Raw genomic sequence first — 18,593 nt, 5'->3', positions numbered from 1 at the left:
TGTCTAAAGATCTGGATTTAAGTTGAAAAGTGGGTACAGGTTCTTATTGCAGGGGCTTCACAGAAGAGTTCAACTGTATAGAAGCTCCTATATAAATCACAGATTTATAAAAGAATAACATTTTTTAGGGAGTGTGAGAAATATTTTTGTGATGTTTAGATCCTGCAGAGCACAGCCTATGTGTAGAAGAAAACCCTAAAGCTGTTGTGAGAGAACAGAAGATGTGATGCCCTGTATGTTCTTTTGGTTGGGGATGCTGAATCAGAGACTTAATTGCATCAAGCTAGGAGTGGATATGTAAAACTTACTGTGCTAGTAAGTGTCCTGAGTAACAACTCCCCTTCTTGCACTGTTTGCTTGTGTTAAGCCTCTCATACCTACCCTCTGCAGCATCCTGCCCTATTTTGCAAAGAAGTTCTCTTTGGCATACAAGAAACCTAAAATGCTGAGGGGCAAAGAAATTTTGCAGGAAACTGGAGAACTAGAAGATGGAGGTCTATCTTTCCATGCAGGTCTTAGTGCATAGATGGCAGGATTTGAAATTGAAGGAGTAGCTGGGGGAGTGTGGCACTGAGAACAGTGCATCTCTCTGCATGTATGCAGTGGCCATTTATGCTGTCTTTTCAATAAAGGCGATGTGGTGGAAGTTTCGACCAGTCTTTTTGCTGTTTTGGTATCTGGACAAGTGGCTAAAGGAATTTGAAGTAAGCAATGAAGTGTTTAGTCAGGTAATTGTAGTGCCCAGGGAAAGCCACTAGAAGGAGCTAACATACAAAACAAGCTCGAGTCTTTTTGCTTTTTTTTTTTTTAAAGTAGTTCTATTTTAGAATTGTATCCTTATTTCAAAATTAGTGATATCCTATAGTCACCCTTTTTTCTTTCGTTACAGTATGTTAGTAAACTTTGAAATGCATATGCTTATCAGTGCACAGTAATACAGAAGTAGGTAACTGCTGCATGTTTATTCTCTGGAAGATGGTGGATATAAAATTTCTAAAAAAAAGGTGTTTCTTCTGTAAAAGTTCTAGTGGAAGACCTTTGATCTTGCCAGCTGTGAAACAGATCCAACTCATGGATTGTTGGTGCATGCTTTTTCAATTTGCTGCCTTCTTACACAAAATCATAGTCAGCAAATGGCATAGGTGTGCTTTTGCCACAACACTGCATTATTTATTTGCTGATAATGGTCCTTCTACCTTTCCTCAGGACTTTCAATATTGACACTTGATAAATCTGTTAAATTTGTCTAAGCTGTCAATGCCAATTGTTCTGTGAAACATTAACCTCAGTATTACTGCACAGCTGCTATCACTGCAGTACAAGCAAGGGAGAACAATTTAGCTGGTGGCTGATTTAATATTGACTTTTAATAGATCTTTCAACTGGTACTTGCTAAGTAGGATTTAGACTCTTAACTAAAGATGAGAGGTATTTATATGTCCTTATACTACACTAGCTTTTTCTTTGCAGTTTTATTTCTTTAGCATATGAAAGAGATGCTTAGGCATGAAGTATCAAAAATAGTAATTTAATTATTGTCAGGTGTGTTTCTGTAATTATACATTTGATAGTACATTCTGTGGAATACTGTGGCAAACAGATTCCTAAGTCGTTTTCCTAAGGGGAATTGCTTTTCTGCCTTTACAAGCATAATTGTACAGCTGGTACATCTCTGTTGTGCTCTATGTGGGACCTTAATTTGTCATGTGATCTGGATAATGCTTTGATACAACTAAGAAATGGCTTAAGAGCCCATCTATGGTACAAACCATAGTTCTTTGGAAGCTGTACTTAATACAGGACTGAAGGACAGCTCTTCCTACTGCACGTACTTGCATTGCATGTTACAGCCGTTGAGTCTTTACTTTTAAAAATAACAATTCGCTCCTCCATTCCATAAAAAAGATGTTTTGAACACTTCCTTCTCCAGCTACCTTCGGAGCAGTTAGGAGGTGGCTAATGTGCCTTTTGGCCACAGGTGCTCAGCAGTAGGGAGGCCTCAGTGAACGCTTAAGGAAAGAGGTCGGTGGGAAGGAAGCTTCTACCCACTGAGGTAAAATCCTGCACTTTGTCCAGGCAACAGGCTTTATTTATCAAATAAAAGCAGTGGTTCAGGTGAACGTGGTATAGGAGCATAAGGGCTGAGCCCAGGTGAGCTCTCTGGCAGCTGGCGTCTTCCTTCACGTCCCGGGGTCTTTCCTGGTTCAGATCAGAACCGTACCGTGGAGAGAAGATAAAAATGATCAAAATCCATCACAGTTCTGGCATTCTCCTTGAACAGCGCTGCCTGATTACCAACAGCGCCTCTCCCTCTCCCAGCTTACTGGGCCAAAGTGGCAGACAACATCCCCCCGCCTGCATGGGGCACTGAAAAGCTGCAGCGCAGGTGCATCGCCCGGCACCTCCCCGCCCCGGGCAGAGGGCCCCGGCCGCGGCGCGCTGCGGCGTGTGCTGTGCGGCGGCCGGGCGTGGCGGCGTCCCGCGGAGCAGGCCGCGGCGGTCGCCTAGCAACGCCGCGCCCGCCCCGCCGCGTGACGGGCGGCGCCGCCGCCTGCTCGCCAGCCTGGGCCGCGGCTGGCCTGCTGCCGCCTTGCCGCCCTCCCCCGGCGCCGTGGCGAGCGGGAGGATGGAGCAGGGGCTGTCCGCCATCACCCTCTACTGCGCGCCCCCCGCCGGCACTGCCGCCGGGGCCGCTGCTGCCGCCTGCGCCATGGAGCCCGAGCAGGTGAGCGGCGCCGAGGCCGGCGGTGCGGCCTCTCCTCTGTCGCTGCCGGGCGGCGCAGGGCAAGGCCGCCCGCCGCCGCCGAGGAACGGGGCCTGGCGGGGAGACCGGAGGAGAGGGCGGGGCGGCGGGGGGGCTCCGGCCTGCGTGGGGCCGGGAGCGCGGACTTGGGCCGCCCTCCGCGAGCGGGAGGACAGGCGGCTGGGCGGGCGCGGAGCAGGGCCGGGCCGCACCGCCGGCGCGGTCGGTTCCCCGCTGCGGGCGGCGGTTGGCCGTTGGCCGTTGGGGCGGGGGGGGGCTGTCCGTCCGCGCGGCACTCTGTGGCTAACGTGCGCCGCGGGCGCGCGCGACTCGGGTGCCTTCGGCTTCCGCGGTAAATAATGCCGCTTACAAGCGGGCCTGGTAAACGTTGCGTTAAGGCAGGTTTCAGCTTCTAGTGAGTGCTGTTGAGGTAGCAGGCGTGGGGGAGCTCGCCTGCCTCGCGCAGGAGGGATGTCAGGCCTTGGGTGGGCTTAACCTGACAAGCTCTCCTGTCTGCTGATGACGCTTGAAACAGCTTGAGCTTTGTGCTTAAAAATGTTATGCACTGCAACTTCTCTGCTTATGATATCTTTTTAATGCTTGCAATTACTAGGATTTCTTTTCTTATAACCATCTTCTGGCTCTCTCACTTTTTTGTCTTCTGTTTCAGAAAAACTCTTGCTGTTTCAATGTTAATTGAAACACAAGTGTAGAAAGCCAAGGTATACAGTGGGGGGGGGGGGGGGGCACAAAACCAAAAAATCCCTGTCAAACAATAACAGAAATGAAATCTGTAAAGCAGTCAAGGTAGCAAGACTAGAAGTATTTCTTGTTAAGCATTACTGACATAATTAAAAAAAAATACAAAAAACAACTAGCACTGTCCGGTCAGTAGACTCATCTTTTTGAGTGGAAGTGGACATCATTGACTTTCTTGTGTGGTCATACACTGCCTTAACAGTAGCTGAGTCTGGCAGATTAAGATAGGACAAACTGCATTGTCTGATCCCGCTATTACTTTTTGCTTTTTCTCTTCCCTTCCCTTGAGAAAACTGCACATTATAGTATTGGCTAATATTAGTTGTGAGAGCTCTACTAGCTTACTTGCAGGTGTCCTGGCACGCCGCGTCCTTAATCGCCGTTTATGGCGTTTTGACTCTGGACTGAAATTCCATTGTGCTGGCTGTTGTACTAACACAGTCAAAGTGGTCCCTGCTGTCTGTGCATTTCTGGCCAAAGGGTGAGATGAGAGAGTGGGTGAAAAAATGGTGAATGATCAACAGCAGTTTCAGCTTGCTGGTTCTCCCACAGCCAAGGTTTGTATGGATGTCATAAAGCACAGAAAAATTCCAAGGGGGCATTTGAAAAAAGAAAGGGAATAGCTGTGTGATGTTCGCAGAGAGTTCCTTCAGAGTGTTAGGTAGCGTGGCAGAAAGCACCAAGGGGATTGTCATTCAGGTTTAGTAAGTGACAGAATAGAAACTGAAGTTAATACTTTCATAGAATGAGGTTATACAGGTCTTGAGAGGCTAAGAGTTCATCTTCATGTGTTGGAGAGGGACAAGCCTGTGGAAAAAAAAAACAAGGTGGTAACCTGAACAAAGATGTAGACTAGAAGAATGTTTGCAACAGCTTTTTGAATTGGAAAGAAAGATGAAATCTGTAAAGCCTCAAGCACCAGATACTGTAATATTTCAGCTACAAAGTGAGCCTAGATGATATTTGTAGTGTAGAATGGTACTTGGTGGTATAGATGCCACATTTTGGGTAGATCATGTTGGCAAGACAAGTGAATTTAACTGATGCTGGACTCTGCTGCAGCTGGGAGTGTTGGCTGCCATCAATGTTGTGCATGTAAAAACTAAACCACAAATGCCAGTGTTGACTAAAAACAGCATCCGGTTTTGTTGACTATGTAATGACTAAAGCAACAACTGACCTGAATTATTTTATTTAATAACTTAAGACTTTGAACCAGATTACCAAAAGAAGCAATGGATTCATCATTCCTTGCACCCCTTAAATCAAGGGGGTCTATAACTTTATCTGCTTATTTTCTTGAATTGCATTTGTCTGAAACTTGGTACCAGTATCAGCCATGCTGGGTTTTTGTTACTGTAGGTCATAGAAGTGTAGTGCAGGAAGCATTGAAAAGTGTACAATTTCCATAACCGGGAAATAAAGCCTACTTTTTGAACTTTTAATGTTAAATATATTTTTCCTAAGTTAAAACAGAATATATATGAAGCATTTGACTTAAATGATCCAAGATCAGAAGAGACCATGCCTTTAGAGGAGCTTGTAGGATAGGCTCATGCTGCTTACTACAATAATATTTGTGATGCTATGTCACAAGAAATAGTGCCCTTCAGTACTACGACTAAACATGAAAAATGGAATCATTGTACTGGGCCAAAAAAGGATTGTGAAATGTTCGTAAAAGACTGATTCTGCAGTGCTCTTTGCTCCAAAAAATACAGAGCTGACATTCAGTATTTGCTCCCTGTACTTAGGTTGTCCAACTTTTTTCAACATTCGTATTTTTCTAGTTTTGATATTCTACTACTGCTCTGTTTGCAAGACTGAGACTCAGTGCAGAGAATGTTCTGAGCCCAGGATGGCCAATTGTGTCTTTCTGTATGAAAATGTAGTGCTGTTTCAGCTGAATTATACTGTTGAAACTTTTTGCTTCTTTCTGCTTGGCTCCTGTAAGAGTAAGTGTGCAGAGTGCGCCATAGTAACTGAAGATGCACTGCAGAAAGCTGCCATGATTTGCAGTATTCTGAAGCTGCTGTATTAGGTTGGGAAAGATGATGGATGTGTGCTCCTTCTCCACACTGTGGAGCTTGGCACATGATGTTCATTTTTCTCCCTCTTCTCTGTGGACATGAGAAAAATCTGTTGCCTGACATGGAGGAAAACAGTGGAAGGTACTGCTCTCCACAGCTTTCTCCTGTCCCAGGGGAAAATTTATGTAATGTAGCATAAGTGACAGGAATGGTGGTACCATGCTCATAATGAGTAAGGGCTTTCTTGTAACTATGTGAAAAAACATTTTATTAAGAATTTTGGTTTATGATCTGTGAAGACGGTTATGGTTGCATAGACAAGAACTCAAAAATTGGAACATGACCATTTTATGCATCATTAATTCTGTGTTTACTCATGCACAGATCTTCTTGCATACATGCATTATGATACATTTTTAAATTATGTAATCTCACCCATTTAAACAAACCTTTATGGCACATTAAAACCATGTGATTAACATTTCCTGATTTCCATGTGCTTGTCTGTGAGACGGAAATATTTTTGAAACTGATATCTAAAAGCTCTACCCAGACAAAGGCTCCGTTTTGATAGGTACAATACAAATACTTTCTAAAACTCTCCAGCAACAGGAGTTGTTAGCCTGAAGAATTGCTGATCGGCCTTTGAACTAGAACTGTATTTTTTTTCTGACATCTGTGACTCGAAGATTGCATTGTAGTATTCAGCAGCTGGACGGAAAAAAACCAAGAGATTTCACTTTGTTCTTTTTTTTCATATGTCCTTAGCCACAAAAGTAAGTGTTGTTCTTTGTAAGTACAAGGGACCATACAAGATGATTTCTGACGAAAGCCCACAGAGGCAGATTCCTTGGTGCATTTTTTTAAAGCTTGAGTCTGGCTGTGTGGTTACTCTTCATTCAGTTCTGCTTTATAACTGGAGGTGTCTATCTAAACTTGCAAAGAGACAACTATAAGCTATGAACTGCTTTATTAATTTCAGTAGATATTAATTCAGAAACAAGCAATACATTTAAATATTAACACTTACCTACTCATCAAATTTTGTAAAGAAAATTCCTGCTAAGAAACTGAGTGTTTTCTGAACAGAATGTTTTTAATACCTCTCATCCATAGTGAAATAAGGCAATTCTTTTTGTTTGCTTGTTTTTAGTGAGATCAGTTTTTTAGGTATCTGCAAGCAAAAATCTTTCAGCAGTACCCTTCACCTACAGCCAAGTTCTTGCTTATATCCATTTTATATCCTAAACAATCTAAAATATTTTAAATACCTTGTGAAGTTTTTCAAGGGACATTTTTTCCTGTCTTGCAGCTTATCATATAGCAGCTTGTACTTGAAATAATGATTTTGTTTTCATTACAGCAACTTGCAAATGGAGAAAGAGGCTTTGAGAATGTGGAGCTGGGTGTCATAGGAAAGAAGAAAAAAATTCCAAGGAGGGTTATTCACTTTGCAAGTGGAGAAACAATGGAAGAATATAGCACAGATGAAGAGGAAGATGAACAAGAGAAAAAAGACCTCTTGCCTCCTGTAGATCCTGTAGGTATTTTTATTCAATAAATTGCTCCTCCTGGCTTACTGGATAACTAGCAGCATTTTATACTTTAATTTTTATGTCACAGATCTGATTTAGTGCATTAAAGATTCACGTAATTTGATTGGCTGTAGAAACTGAGAAATCTGTGAGAAGTATTCCTGAGAAGTTTTTGTCTTGGAGTCCTCCTTCCCTGAAGTAGTCCTGCTAATGCCAGTAGGACTACTTAGATGATAGTGCAGAAATGGGTTTAATTTCTTCACAGTTCTAATCTGTTTTCTCCAGCTTTTCCCACTCTAATAGTATTTGCTTGGTGTCTCCTTGATTCGTACTGTTGTTTAAAAAAAAACTGCAGGGAAGGCATTTGTTTTCTTAGGTTTGGTGACAGAGGAGAGTTGAACTTGTAATTTAACGTTAGCATAGCAGTATTCAATATAATAAAAGCAGCATAGTAGCAGAAGAAACAGATGACTTGCGGAAGTCAAAAAAAAAAAAAAAAAAAAAAGCTGATGTGCTTCGTGAATATCAGAAACAAGTTTTAAAGGATCCGGTTAGTCTATGCATGTAAAGTTCATCATCTACATTTTAACCGGTTAAGACCTGTTTGACCTGTGAATGAAGTCTGTATTTATTGGTCCATATTAAAGTGGTGTTTGGACAATTGAAACTGTCTCTATTTTAATAGCTTCAACACGCACTACTACATTTCCCCTTTTTTCTGTGATTCATAGGTAAAAATGAAATATAGTTCTGTTTAATTCTGTTGGGGTGTCAATCAATGTATTTTGTAGTCCAGAGATTTGCAACTTGAGAAGCTGTGTGTACTAGCAGTGGCAGAAGTGGTTTCCAGCTCTCTGGCAGCCAGTGCTGGAGAGGTAATTCATCCGTCTCTTCTTCTCTCCCCATCTCAAGTCTCATATGTTTCCTTTGACATCCCCACTAACTATTATCTCGGCTACCCTCCTACTACTGTTATACCCTGTTCCCTTGCCTGTCTATGGGGCTGTCTTCCTGGCGCTGCCTTGGCCTGCTCACCCGCACTGAGCTGGAAGTGGAAACTGCAGTTGGCTGGATCCTTTCCTGTGTGGTGGAGCGCAGCCAAGTAGGCTGGGAGTTGTTGCTTTGTGCAGTAACTAGTCCTGCCTGACTGCACATTGGTGGCAAGTGCCTGCGTAAAGGTGCTTGTTCCCATACTTCAGATAAGAACCTTTGCATGCACAGAAATCTGTGTTGTGTTCTCTACTTTACAAAAGCATCTGCTGTTGAAATGACTTGTGCACCACACTTTGGGAATCTGTGATGAAGAAATGCTGTGTTTGATGCTCTTAATTACTGTTCTGCTAGGTCCTGTGTTTATCTGTATCTGTTTCCATCCCACAACAGCAGGGCCTTATTGGAGGGATTTTGCAAGGAAGAGTTTGACTTTCTGCTCATTCCCTTCTTCAGAAGTGCTGCAAGCATGCAGGGTTTGCTTTGGAAAGGATTGTGAATCAGTTCTTCTCTATAAGATGAATTTAGCTTGAAGAAAAAGTAGTAGTTAAGGAATGAGCTGCAAGGAGACTATGGGAGTCTGGGACTCAGGTTCCTAGGAATTCACAAATGAAGCTTTTTCATTTAATCTTGGGTGGATTTATGACACCAGTATTACTTTGTTATTGGGCAGTTCATGTATACAAGGAAAAATAACAGCCTGAGATGAAGTAGAAAGGCATCAGTATAAAAGTACATTTAAAGTTTATAGTTACCTAAAGCATCATTATTGAAAATAAATGTGTTAAATTTCTGAACGAGATGATGTTAAGCTACCTTGCTGCTTTTTTTTCTAGTGATCTTCTCAAAGTACAAGAATTGAAAAAGTTACTGAATGTTATGGTAATATTCAGATATCTTCAGAGTCAGATCTGCTCCCCACTATGCAGATCATGTCTCATATCTAAAGATGTGTAAGGAGAGATTTTTCAACTATAGTTAGCTGGGGACCAGATGTATATAAATCTTGTGTGTGTCTCTTTCAGTAGAGCTGTTTTACTGTGTTACAGTGATGGAAGGCTCAGGAGACTTGATGTAAGCATTGTGAGGCCAGAGAAGTACACACTGCTGTACAAATGGACACTTTAATTAAAGAACACCTCAAACATTCATAAGAGCCAGAAATTCTGTGTGGTGGTTCTCCTGCTTTCCTAATAGGGATTTTTTTCTGAATACCAAAAAGTATGTTGTATGGCACAGTTAAGACTCCTTTTTTTCCTCCCTTCCATTGTTTATGAAATCCTTAATTTTTATTACATTTTTTAATAAAAGGACCCTCAAAACCAGAATAGTTTATTGTGGAGCATGGTGTGCCTTATTACGCATTGCTTCTTACCTAGACAGATTAAACTTGATTCGACCAAGGACTGAAGTTTACCTTATCTGCTCTATGCTTCATGTATCCCAGCTGAGCCAATGAATTGAAGAAATATTAGAACAAGCTGAGCTTTGATGTTTTAGCCAACAGCTGCCTTAAAAATGTTTTTATTGTAGGATTTTTATAAAAGCAATTAAATAGTTTGCTGAGACCAGCATGTCTAAAACTTGTTATCTCAGTTGGGATACAAAAAAGTATGTTGCAAATAATAGCTGTTTCTGGTCCAATTTATTTTTAGAAAAAGCACACTTAATATTTTGAATAGAAACTTTACATCATGAAACTTCAAAGCTCAGCTGGTATTGGCATCCTCACAGGTTCTGAATGAGTTTGAGGGGAACGTATTTTTCCATGTTATAAAGAAACTTCTTTGCTAGCTACCTTGGTTTCATTATGTTTTAGAGCTAAGCAGATAATGACAGTGTCTGTCTTAATGAGTAACTGATATATTCCGATAGTGTGTTAACTAAAGCACTCAGTACATGATGTGCTGCTGCCATTTGTAACAAAACAAATTCACATGAACTATTGAGTCTTATGTTTTGCTCTGGAAAAATAATTCCGGTACTTGACTTACAGAAGTCAGCATTCAGTTAATTAACATTCTTGGACTGGATTGTCCATTCTATTGTATTTGTTTTAAGAATTAGATGAATCCAGAATAAATTTTTCTCTGAATCTTTTTGGTTAATAGCATTCAACATTACCTGAGTGTTCTCCTTTGTCTCTTTGAGGCTTGTAAAAGGTTTAATTTTAACTGTATCTTCTGTTCTGTCCAAAAATTGTTAGTTGCTTACACAATACGTGTAAATCTCCCTTTGCTTCTGTCCACCAAGACCTGCATTAGAATATAATTTTTCTGTTTATCCCTGGAGTGCCATTTGATACGAAGTTTTTGTTCCATTCACTTATTGCATGAGTGAGCGGAGGGTGGAGTGTAAGTCTTTGCAGAGCAATTGTAAGCGATGTAACTGTTGATTATAACCTTAGAATTCATTCTGAGAAAATCTCTGCCACAGAGCTGCAGAAAACGTTTGATTTTGTCAACCTTCAGTGCTTGAAAAGATTGAAGCATGTTCTCACAGGAAGATTATCTTGATATCCTGTAGTTAAAAGGAGCTTAACGTCTAATAGCACAAGTTTTTATGCTAGGTAAGGATTGTTAAACTAATTTTCTTTCAAGACTTTAGAGATGATGGAGGCAGGGATGAGGGAGAGAAATAGTCAGTGACTAAATAATAGATATTTCATAATGCGCTAAAAGCTTTTCTGAGGTAGAAGGGTGTGTTTCTGATCTTGTTTTGACTGTTACCTTAGATGCTGCAGTTTTACATGGTGTGTTCATTGAGGGATCTATTACAACAATATCTGATGACCAATTGGTCATGAATTTAGCTCATTTAATATGCATCTTGTCATGGTAAACAATGGAGAAGTGTCCATTTGGTGGTATATGTTAGCTCTCAAATACGTGAATTGTTTTTCTTAAATCAAAAAATGATTCTTAATCTAATTTTGCCATTTTCGCTGAACAACAACAACAAACACATGGACTCATTGGGAAGTTGAAATGTTATTGGGGACTGAAACTTGCCAAAAATAAATATGGATATGGATTCTTCCTGTGGAGGAACATGGTGCACTCAGAAGCTCAAGAGGGTGTTGTGCTTCCTTCAGAAGACCTGTGTTAGGAAACAACATAATGTTCTGTTGTTGAATCTTAGCCCTCTTGGTTTTGTAAATGGTGGAACTCATTATGTTCATTCCTACTTAAAAAACACTGGAACATCTTTTATAGGTGAATAGACTTGGATAGATCATATTGAGTATGAGCTTCAGATTAAAATTGTACATTAAAAATGTTTTGAAATCTAAAACCCAAATGTAATAACTGTGAAATCTTCCATTTAGCTGATGTGTATTTGAAGCAGTATCTCTCCTAGCATCTTTCTCTCCTGTAATAAATGGGTGTCCTGTATTTTATACTGCTGCACCTTATTTCCATTAAAAAAAAAGGTATTACAGTATCCTTGCTTTGATTAGGAAGACTGAACATTAAGACTTCTGTGGCCAAAGGAGGTTGAAATGCAATATCTAGGTGTTGTTTTTCATTGAACATTAATGAGACCTAACTTTGCTATGTAAGTAATACTCAATGCATTAAAGCTACTTCATAGAGTCAGAGTAGTTTGTACAGAGCTGCTGCATAAGAACCTTCTGGGGTGGTAAGAACAGAATTGTTGTTTTCTCCAGTACCTCTTCTCACCTCAGATTTGCCATTCCTACTTAGGTCTTTGGGGTGTCTGTGGAAAATTGTACCCATGTACCCTGAGGAAGTAAGAACGGAAAGGGGGCTTATTTCTTGGGTGTGTTTTCTCCAGCTTGTCCTCAGTGGTTTGTTCTCCAAAACATTTCCTGTATCCTGTTGAATTTGCATGAAGTAGCTTTTGTCTTGGTTTTATATTGTCTTCTGAGACACTTGAAAGAATACTCCTTTTATAGCTTATAGGGGCTGGCAAAGTGTTACTTGACATGGGTGAAGAAGTGTCTGGTTGCACTATGGACACATCTTGTCACAGAGCAGAGGTTTCTATGAAGTTATACTCAGAAGTGAATTGTTTCTAACATACCGAACTGTGTTTTAATTGTGTGGTGGCAGACTAGTGGAAATGAGAAGAATCTCTCTGCACCATTGCATGCAGAGACTCAAATTTTAGCTGTATTTTTGTTACTACAGTAGTGTGTTAGAAGATTCTGCATCTGATTTACTTCTGTAACCTTGAAGTTCAGCTTATCTTTTTATTCTTGAATGTTAAGGGGATAGGTGCAGCCTCTTGCTTACTGCTGCACAGCAGGACTCTGTTTGCCCTGTGCACTGTGTGAATGTTTTTTAATGTTGTCATCTTATTATGAAGGATTGTATGGAGGCCTGTCAATGCCATTATCTGCACCTGTGACAACAAGCTTTTCCAGCACTTTTCTTGACTTCTTCAACTAAACAAATTCAAATGATTGTCGTTAGCCTATCTGCCAACTGAGTAGTAATTAACAGGCTAGAAGTGCTTTTGTGCAAAGCAACAGCAGCTGGTTTTGCTTACATTTTTACCTTGGCAAGATATTTTCCAAACCCACTGCCAAAAATTCAAGATCTGGCTTTTTTTTGCTTACTCAACTTGAGTTTCTAGCTTAGCACATGATTACTTGCTATACTGAATTATAGGAGCTATGCTTGGTAAGCGCTGAAGTCTAATAGATTATGTGCATACATAAGATGTTACTGGCACACTGTTATACATATTTAGACTATCCCAACTAATTTCTGTAGCTGTACTGCAAATGTTTGTTGTCCCATACGGATAGGTACCATTTTCTATGATCTTACCTATCAACCTATCTTGCCTACCTAACAGTTTTTAGGAGCAAGTTATAAGTATGTATGTAACTGAGTGGAACTAATGGGTTTCAATTAGTAAGAGCTGACATTTTCGTTGCTAGTTTCCACAAGGGAAGTTTGTCTATGGAGATTTTACGGAGGGAAATGTACAATGAAGAGCTTGCCTGAATACAACAGACTATTGACTATAAACATGTTTTAGTTACTAGGAAATTTGAATTTGTCTTTTCACAAAAGTGAAAGCGTAGAGAGTTGTTAGTGTAGGTTGGATTTTTTTTTTTATCTGCTTTTTCCTTCTTCTGGCATTAAGAGGCTTGTAAAAATTGAGAGGTATGGCCTCTTTCCCCAGTGAAGAGGATAATCTGTACGTTCCCATTAGTTTCTAAATGTTGAGTTCCAGTGTATAATTCTCGTGATTTGTCTTGACGCTGCAGTATTTCCTGTGTGGTTGTGATTATTCTGTAGTCACCCAAATTTCTGTGACCTTCAGGCTAGTCTGTTGCTGTCTGCAGGTGGGGCTCATGAGGAGGGAGGCCTCTTGCTCGATTTTGGATAGCTGACTAGCTTTCCAGGACAAGCTACTGGATGTATAGTATAGGTCAGAATTTTGTTGTTATTTGGGTACAATTCCAAATGATAATTCGTATTGGTTCTTAGATACTTGGAAGCAGCTTCTTCCTCAGGGACCATTGTGAAGGCTTTTTTTTTTTCTTTTTTTTTTTTTTGACTGACTTGTTTGTTTTAAGTCTTCTGTTTAAAAAAAAAAAATTTTTTTTTTTTTTATTAATAATTAAGGAATACTTGGTTAGCCTATTTCCCTGACAGGCCTGAAATAGAATTCTCTGAACATCATGTAAATGTCTTTCTAGTTGTAGGAATTATTTTGAGCTTGAGTTGGGTGCTTGTCATTTTCTAATTTTGTGAGCAGGAAGCAGAAAGCAGTGAAATACACATTCCCCGATGTGGGCAATGGTTAGCTTTATAGCTTACAGTGATACCTTACTTCATGTGTGTCTGGTCTAGACTTATTTTAAAGCAAAAACAGTAACTTCAGTGTTTTGGTAGCTGTCAAACAGTCAGTGTTGCAGATCATTCTTTTGAATCTGTGTTTGAGCTTTTGCATTATTATTATTATGTGCCATGAACATACAGGTATACATATTACTACTACTCTTGTTGTTTCAGACGACGCTTACATGGGGACCCTACTTATGGTTTCACATGCTAAGAGTTGCCACATCAACCTTGTCAGGTATTGCTTTATTTACTTCTCAGGTAAACTTGCAAATGAATATTGAGTGTCATCTTGACACAGTGTAAATCATCTTTGTGATTTGCTGGCCATTTTTAAAAGTATGAATGAGTTTGCATTTTATTGGGTGGAGATGTAGTCTTTTGCCTTAGGCACTATTTTTTTTTCTTTTCAATCAACAATTCATTGTCATATCTGTTCTTTTTATACAAAGGTTGATATTGCTTTCCACTTTTCAGTAGTCTTTTATGAATTGGAATATTACTACATATTTCTCTCTCCTCCTACTTTACTTTTGCCGCTTACATTTGTTATTTGAACTGGTCTTCTCCACAGAACTCAGTGTTTCAAGATGTGTATAAAATGAGTTAGTGTGACTACTCATTGAACTGTTAAAATGCTTAACTTCTAATTTGCTTTCACTGGATACTGCTGAGAACTAACTCATTTGCATCCTCAGGACAGATTTGTAATTTGAAGAGCAATATATTGGACTTCTTGTTTGCTTTTATGCAGTGACCCATACTGTAGTCATCATCATGGTCAGGAAACTGACTGATAAGAGCCTCTCTTCCATACTCCTGACTGTAAACTACTGGTTTTAGCAAAGTGATGCTGCATGTAGCCTCCAGCTTGTAAACTGAGAAAGCTGAAAGCTAAAGAAAATTTGGCAATCCTTCAGTATGCAACACAGAGCATCACTAAAACTGCTACTGGCTTAAAATATGCATGTTATCAATAAATTATTCTCTAGTTGCTTGGCACCATTAGACTGAAATGTCAATACACTTTGTAGTTAGATATTTTTGTCTAACCTTAATTTTCAGCTAAAGTTCAGTTAAAGACTTTCCATTTAACTGACCTCAAAGCAAAATAAAGCTAGATGCAAAGCTACAACTATTAGAATGTAAACACTCACACCATCTAGGTTTTCACTGATTCCATATTCTTCTCCTTTTGTGCATTCTGTATCATAACAGTTACTAGTATATTGAGCTAATAACTCCATATAAATAGATTTCCACAGTAGATTTTATTTTGGTCTTTTGAGTGAAGTAGTGACTGTGGAAAACCATTCAAGAAAGAGGATGATACCTTTTAAAATAGAACTTACTAACTTTCTTCTAGATACTAATCACATATAAACCTCTCTCTGTTTTTAGTTTGTGACTTCCTTGGGGAAAAGATCGCATCTGTTTTGGGGATAAGTACACCAAAATACCAGTATGCCATTGATGAGTATTACAGAATGAAAAAAGAGGTATGTGTGTGAGATAAGTTCTTGTGCTTTTTTTTTTCCCTCTACTTACCTTACTTGTCATTTTCAAAAATAAAAATTGTATTTCTGCATTAATGACTAAAGAAAGGTTAAGTTTTTAGAACCCCTATTTCAGCTTGCCTTCAGTTTTCATCTGATGCACATTTTATGCTTGCTTATCTGTCAGCATTTTCTTACCAGATCATCAGTCTTAGAACTAGCTGGGTCCTGACCACTGTTATATTTGCTTCCCTTGTACAATTCATTTTGAATTCCAAAGTATGAGAAAGCTGAACTGAGCAGTTACTGGAGACTTTGTAAAGAGGAGGCTGCTATTAATATACTTTTGAACTTAAAACTTGTTCTGTTTCATGTACTACAAAGTATCAAGGGTAAATTGAGCATTGTTACCATTTGTTCTAAAACATAACTGAAAAGGAATGACAGTGATTGATGCAAAAAAGTTCAATAACCTGTATCTGTAAGAGATGTAAGACCTATTTAAAGATTTACTGCTTACTTTTTATTTTTAGTAATTTTTTATTACTTATTAAGAGCTAGAAATACTTTATAGTTCATAGATTTATCCCTCTATTGCTTTTGACTAAAAAATACTTATTTAGACACCAGTCATTTTATCTGTATGTAACACAGTTCAATCCTTGGTGAATTTTTTCCATAATGAGAAACATCATCTTATGATAAACTACAGACTGTTTTCTGGCAGAACAAATGTGCTTATAACAGGTACTAATGTGTTCTTAGGGAAAGACTTAAAGTGAACGTAAACAGCATTTACTTCAAATAAATAATAGCTTGTGAAATCTCTCTTTAATTTTTTTTTAAGGAGGAAGAGGAGGAACAGGAAAACAAAATGTCAGAAGAAGCAGAAAGACAGCATCAGGAGCAGCAGAACAAGCCACAGGCTGAAGCTCCTGTCCAGACAGACCAGCCTGAAGCAACAACATGTAGTTCATTTGTGAATTTAAACTTTGAAACTGAGGGAGACTGCCAGTCTGTTGTGGAAAATAAACAAGATGTCGTTACTGTCCCTACTTAAGCATAAAGCTCTGTATAATACTGGAAATAGGAAGTGTCAGGTGTCACAATCTGGTTGTAAGAAGCAGGAAAAATAGATTTATACTTGTTCAGTAAAATACAATTCTCAGCATTCTTATTCATCAGGAGAGAGCTAGGTGATGTCTGTTCAGTCCATCTGCCTAATAAAGGCTGAGGCATTCTGCCAAATTGGCACTTCTGTTGAAATCAAAATTGCACTACTAAGATTTGGTCTGAATTGAATCTGCTAGCCAATTTCTGTGTAAAGCAAGTAAAAATGTCTTTTCTTTGAATTGCTGTGCATCTCTGACACTTGTGGAGTGCAGACACAGTGCTGTTTTCTACTTCTGAACACCTATTTTTGATTTGCACGTTGTTTGCAACTTGGCTCTCTGTGAATAGATTAGTAGGAATCCTTTTCCTGTAACTCGCAAATCATTGTAATAGCTTCCAGAGTCCCCTATTTATTGTCACTACTCTATGCATGTATTTTTTTTTGTTGTTGTTGTCACAAGCTTTTACATTTAACTAGGTTTGACGGCCTACTGAAAGCCTTTACTTGTTTATGTTAAAGGAGGCTATAAACACCCTTAAGAACTTACTAACCAACTAGTATCACCATTCCCAGAGGTTAATAGTGCTCAGCTGTTTCATTCAGTGCTATAGCAAACTACAGAACTAGCAGTGTTTTAAGACATTCTTACTCTGTTTGTAAGGCTTAATAGAGACCTACCTGTTTGAATATTTCTAACATGCTCTGAAAGTAAACTGGAAGTAAACTGAAGTCTGCTAAATTATACTGAGTTTACTGGCCATCGTATATGATACCAACCCATAACTATAAAAATGTGGGGTTTTGATTTAAATTACCTGAGTCAGTGTACGTGATTAACCCGAACAGACTTTTTTTAATGTTTGGTTACAAGTAAGGCATTTGCTGTTGTAGATGTTTTTCCCCTATAGTGCAGAGTACATTTTAATAACTGTAAATTACAAAACCAAACTTAAGACTCTTCCTTTGTTTTTTTTAAAGGAAGGCCTTGCCTTAATATTGGAAAGATACTAAATTTTCTTTTTGGGGAAGCAGAATGCAGGTACTTCCAGATCTCTTAACCAGCCTCAAATACTGATTAAAGGGATTTTACTGCAGTAACTGTTATTCTATGTGTAAAAGAGAAATGTTTAAGATGATCAGATTTTGGTGTTCTAGGCAAGGAAATAAGTAACTTTGTCCCAATCACTTTCTCTGCAGAATGCTTGTAGATAAATAAGTAGAAAAAAACATACTAATTACCATGTGAATCATTACTTCTATCCTTGAGACTTAAAAAAAAAAAAAAAAAAAAAAAAATCCAAGTTTCAGTGAAATCTCATGTTGGGTATTGTTATATATCCATGGCCTTGGTCCCACCACCAGCTAACCTGAGAGCCTTTTGTAATGTCACAGGCCAGGACAACTGGTATTAGACCTTATGTAGCTCAGTTATATGTATTTCAGACAACCCTCTGCCTAAACTAGTGCCCTGTGCAGCACAACTTCTCTCTCTTGCCCTTGGCACTCCAGAGGATCTTCTGAGGAGGAACTGGCCAGCCGTTCTGTTCAGTCTGTTTTGATGCTCTGTTATTTGCCTCTTTTTGAACTGTGATACAGAGAGGGTGCTGACAGCTGTGCAAAAATCATTCTTTAGCCCTGAATATCTGCAAGGAAAAGCTTGGTTCAGCACCTGGGGAATACATAAAAAAATCTTATTGGGAGTTATTGTACTGTGTCAAATGTAAAAAGCCTCTAGTAGTTCAAGAGTAAAACCTCTACAGCTGAAGGATATATTTTGCTTTTCTCCAAGAAATTGTCAGTTGTGATTTTTTTTTTCCTCCTCCCTAGCTGTTGCATTAAGGAATGCCCTCACTGCCTTGGGCTTTAACTTCTTTGTATAAAATGCTCTATTACTCACTGTGCCTTAACTTAATTCTTCTTTTAGTTTTTGCAAACTGTATGAAAGTGGTTACTTTAATTTTCTGTAAATGCATTAAATGGTTATTTTATATTTAATATAATTTTTGAACTGGAAATTGGCTATGGCTTTTCCTTTAAGCTGGTGTGCTCTTAAACTTTATGCCTGCACACAGGAGTACCTGCCTGTTCACTGTTTCATTTT

At 39.2% G+C, this 18,593-nt stretch overlaps 1 protein-coding gene across 1 annotated transcript in view; it reads left to right on the top strand.

Annotated features, from left to right (window-relative positions):
- LOC112980341 (signal recognition particle subunit SRP54) overlaps nt 1-18,507 on the top strand; it is a 36,420-nt gene extending 17,913 nt beyond the window's left edge. Inside the window, exons 16-17 of the mRNA XM_064512361.1 lie at nt 15,284-15,381; nt 16,226-18,507. Of these exons, the coding sequence (XP_064368431.1) occupies nt 15,284-15,381; nt 16,226-16,438 (311 nt within the window). The 3' untranslated portion in view covers nt 16,439-18,507. The remainder of the gene's footprint in view (nt 1-15,283; nt 15,382-16,225) is intronic.
- The last annotated feature ends 86 nt before the right edge of the window (nt 18,508-18,593 follow it).

This window comes from Dromaius novaehollandiae, chromosome 5 (assembly GCF_036370855.1).
Source record: "Dromaius novaehollandiae isolate bDroNov1 chromosome 5, bDroNov1.hap1, whole genome shotgun sequence".
NCBI classification, from domain to species: Eukaryota; Metazoa; Chordata; class Aves; order Casuariiformes; family Dromaiidae; genus Dromaius; species Dromaius novaehollandiae.
This window is presented reverse-complemented; position numbering and strand designations above follow the sequence as displayed.